At 38.1% G+C, this 1,945-nt stretch overlaps 1 protein-coding gene across 1 annotated transcript; it reads left to right on the top strand.

Annotated features, from left to right (window-relative positions):
• Positions 1 to 386: 386 nt before the first annotated feature.
• On the top strand, positions 387 to 1,371 carry LOC114884650 (interferon alpha-1-like). The gene has a single exon (XM_029203757.1). The coding sequence runs from the start codon at positions 654 to 656 to the stop codon at positions 1,221 to 1,223; it is 570 nt and encodes a 189-aa protein (XP_029059590.1). The 5' UTR covers positions 387 to 653; the 3' UTR covers positions 1,224 to 1,371.
• Positions 1,372 to 1,945: the final 574 nt, after the last annotated feature.

Genomic DNA, 1,945 nt, shown 5'->3' with positions numbered 1-1,945 from the left:
ACCTAAAAATAAATATTAAAGAAATAATTTAGTTTTGCTATGATTTTGAGCAGCTTTGAATGATTTTTAAGTATGTCTGTACACTGGTATTATTATAAAGTATCTAAATTTTATTTGAATATATAATTTGAAACATTCCTACTTATATAAGTAAATATATTACATTAAAATCACTTTGAAAACTTAGTTATAATGTTAAATTAAAATTCAATAGCTTTTAATTTAAATTATAGCTTAAAATTTTACGTATTCTTAACCCTGCACTGAATAGAAAGAGTAAGATTTTCACTTTCTTTTTCTATGTATAAAGTAAAGATACACATGGAGTACAAAAATAGATACACAGTATATCTGTGGTATCAAAATTTCATGTTGGGGGCAATTAGGAAAAAACTATCTAAAAAGGCTCTGTGGGCAGAGGAAAGAGAGGCAATAATGAAAAAAAGGTTGAGAAATGTTGTCCTAACCCATCTGGAGAGTGCAAAATGAAAAGCAAAAACAGAAATAGAAAGTAAGACTGAACATTCAGAAAATGGAAACGAATGGGTTCCCATTTAAGACCCAGGCCTGAAGGAAGGTCTTCAGAGAACCTAGAGAGCAGGTTTCACTGAGTCCCCACCTCTGCCAGGCCGGCAGCATCTGCAGGGTCCCCGATGGCCCCAACCTTGTCTTTACTCCTGGCCCTGGTGCTGCTCAGCTGCAACTCCAACTGCTCTCTGGGCTGCGACCTGCCTCAGACCCACAGCCTGGCTAACACGAGGGCCCTGATGCTCCTGCAACAAATGAGGAGAATCTCCCCCTTCTCCTGCCTGAAGGACAGAAATGACTTTGGATTCCCCCAGGAGGCGTTTGGTGGCAACCAGTTCCAGAAGGCTCAAGCCATCGCTGTCGTCCATGAGATGATCCAGCAGACCTTCCAGCTCTTCAGCACAGAGGGCTCGGCTGCCGCTTGGGATGAGACCCTCCTGGACAAGTTCTGCACTGCACTTTATCAGCAGCTCACTGACCTGCAAGCCTGTCTGATGCAGGAGGCGGGGCTGGAAGGGACTCCCCTGCTGAAGGAGGACTCCATCCTGGCTGTGAGGAAATACTTCCACAGAATCACTGTCTATCTGCAAGAGAAGAAGTACAGCCCTTGTGCCTGGGAGACTGTCAGAGCAGAAGTCATGAGATCCTTCTCTTCATCAACAAACTTGCAAGAAAGACTCAGGAGGAAGGAATGACACACACCTGGTTCAACACGGAAATGATTCTCACTAACGAGACCACACTTCCACCTGTGCTGCCGTGTCAAAGACTCTCATTTCTGCTCTCCTCATGCCCTGAATTGAATTAATTTGTCAAATGTCTTCAGGAATATTAAGCAACATGATGTTCTACTCTACAGGTACTAGTCCCTCACAGATGCCCATGCTGATATATTTATTTATGTACTTAAATATTTATTTATCTATTTTAATATTTATTTATTTAACTATTTATAAGATTTAAATTATTTTTATTTTTATAATATTTTGTGTACCTTAAATTGTGTAATATAATATGTTCTTTATAATTAGTTTATTTTGTCTTATTTATTAAATTTTTATTATAGCAAACTTCTTGTATTTGTTTATTCTTTAAAAAGAAACACCAAGCCTGATTGTGCAACTTGATTAAAGAAATGGATGTCACAATTCATTTACCCATCACATTATATTCAAATTAAAAGTAACAACTGACTTTCTGTAAGCCAGGTTGGATGTTGCCCTCAGGATATAAAGGTGAACACAACAAATACAGCTCCTGCCCTCTTGTTTCTTAGATTTTTGAAGGGAAAGAAATCTAAAAATAATAATCATACTTAATGCATTAATGAGAAGAAGGAAAAACAAATGAATTCTCTCACCAGAAGCAAGAGTGGAGAATGTCAGGAAATAAAAATAAAAGCAGTAGATATCCTCTC

This window comes from Monodon monoceros, unplaced genomic scaffold (genome assembly GCF_005190385.1).
Source record: "Monodon monoceros isolate NGI ecotype Baffin Bay Population unplaced genomic scaffold, NGI_Narwhal_1 Super_Scaffold_5, whole genome shotgun sequence".
In the NCBI taxonomy this organism is placed as follows: domain Eukaryota; kingdom Metazoa; phylum Chordata; class Mammalia; order Artiodactyla; family Monodontidae; genus Monodon; species Monodon monoceros.
This window is presented reverse-complemented; position numbering and strand designations above follow the sequence as displayed.

Excerpts from the sequence above, each read along its gene's own strand:
- LOC114884650 (XM_029203757.1), top strand. The coding sequence starts at position 654 with ATGGCCCCAACCTTGTCTTTACTCCTGGCCCTGGTGCTGCTCAGCTGC.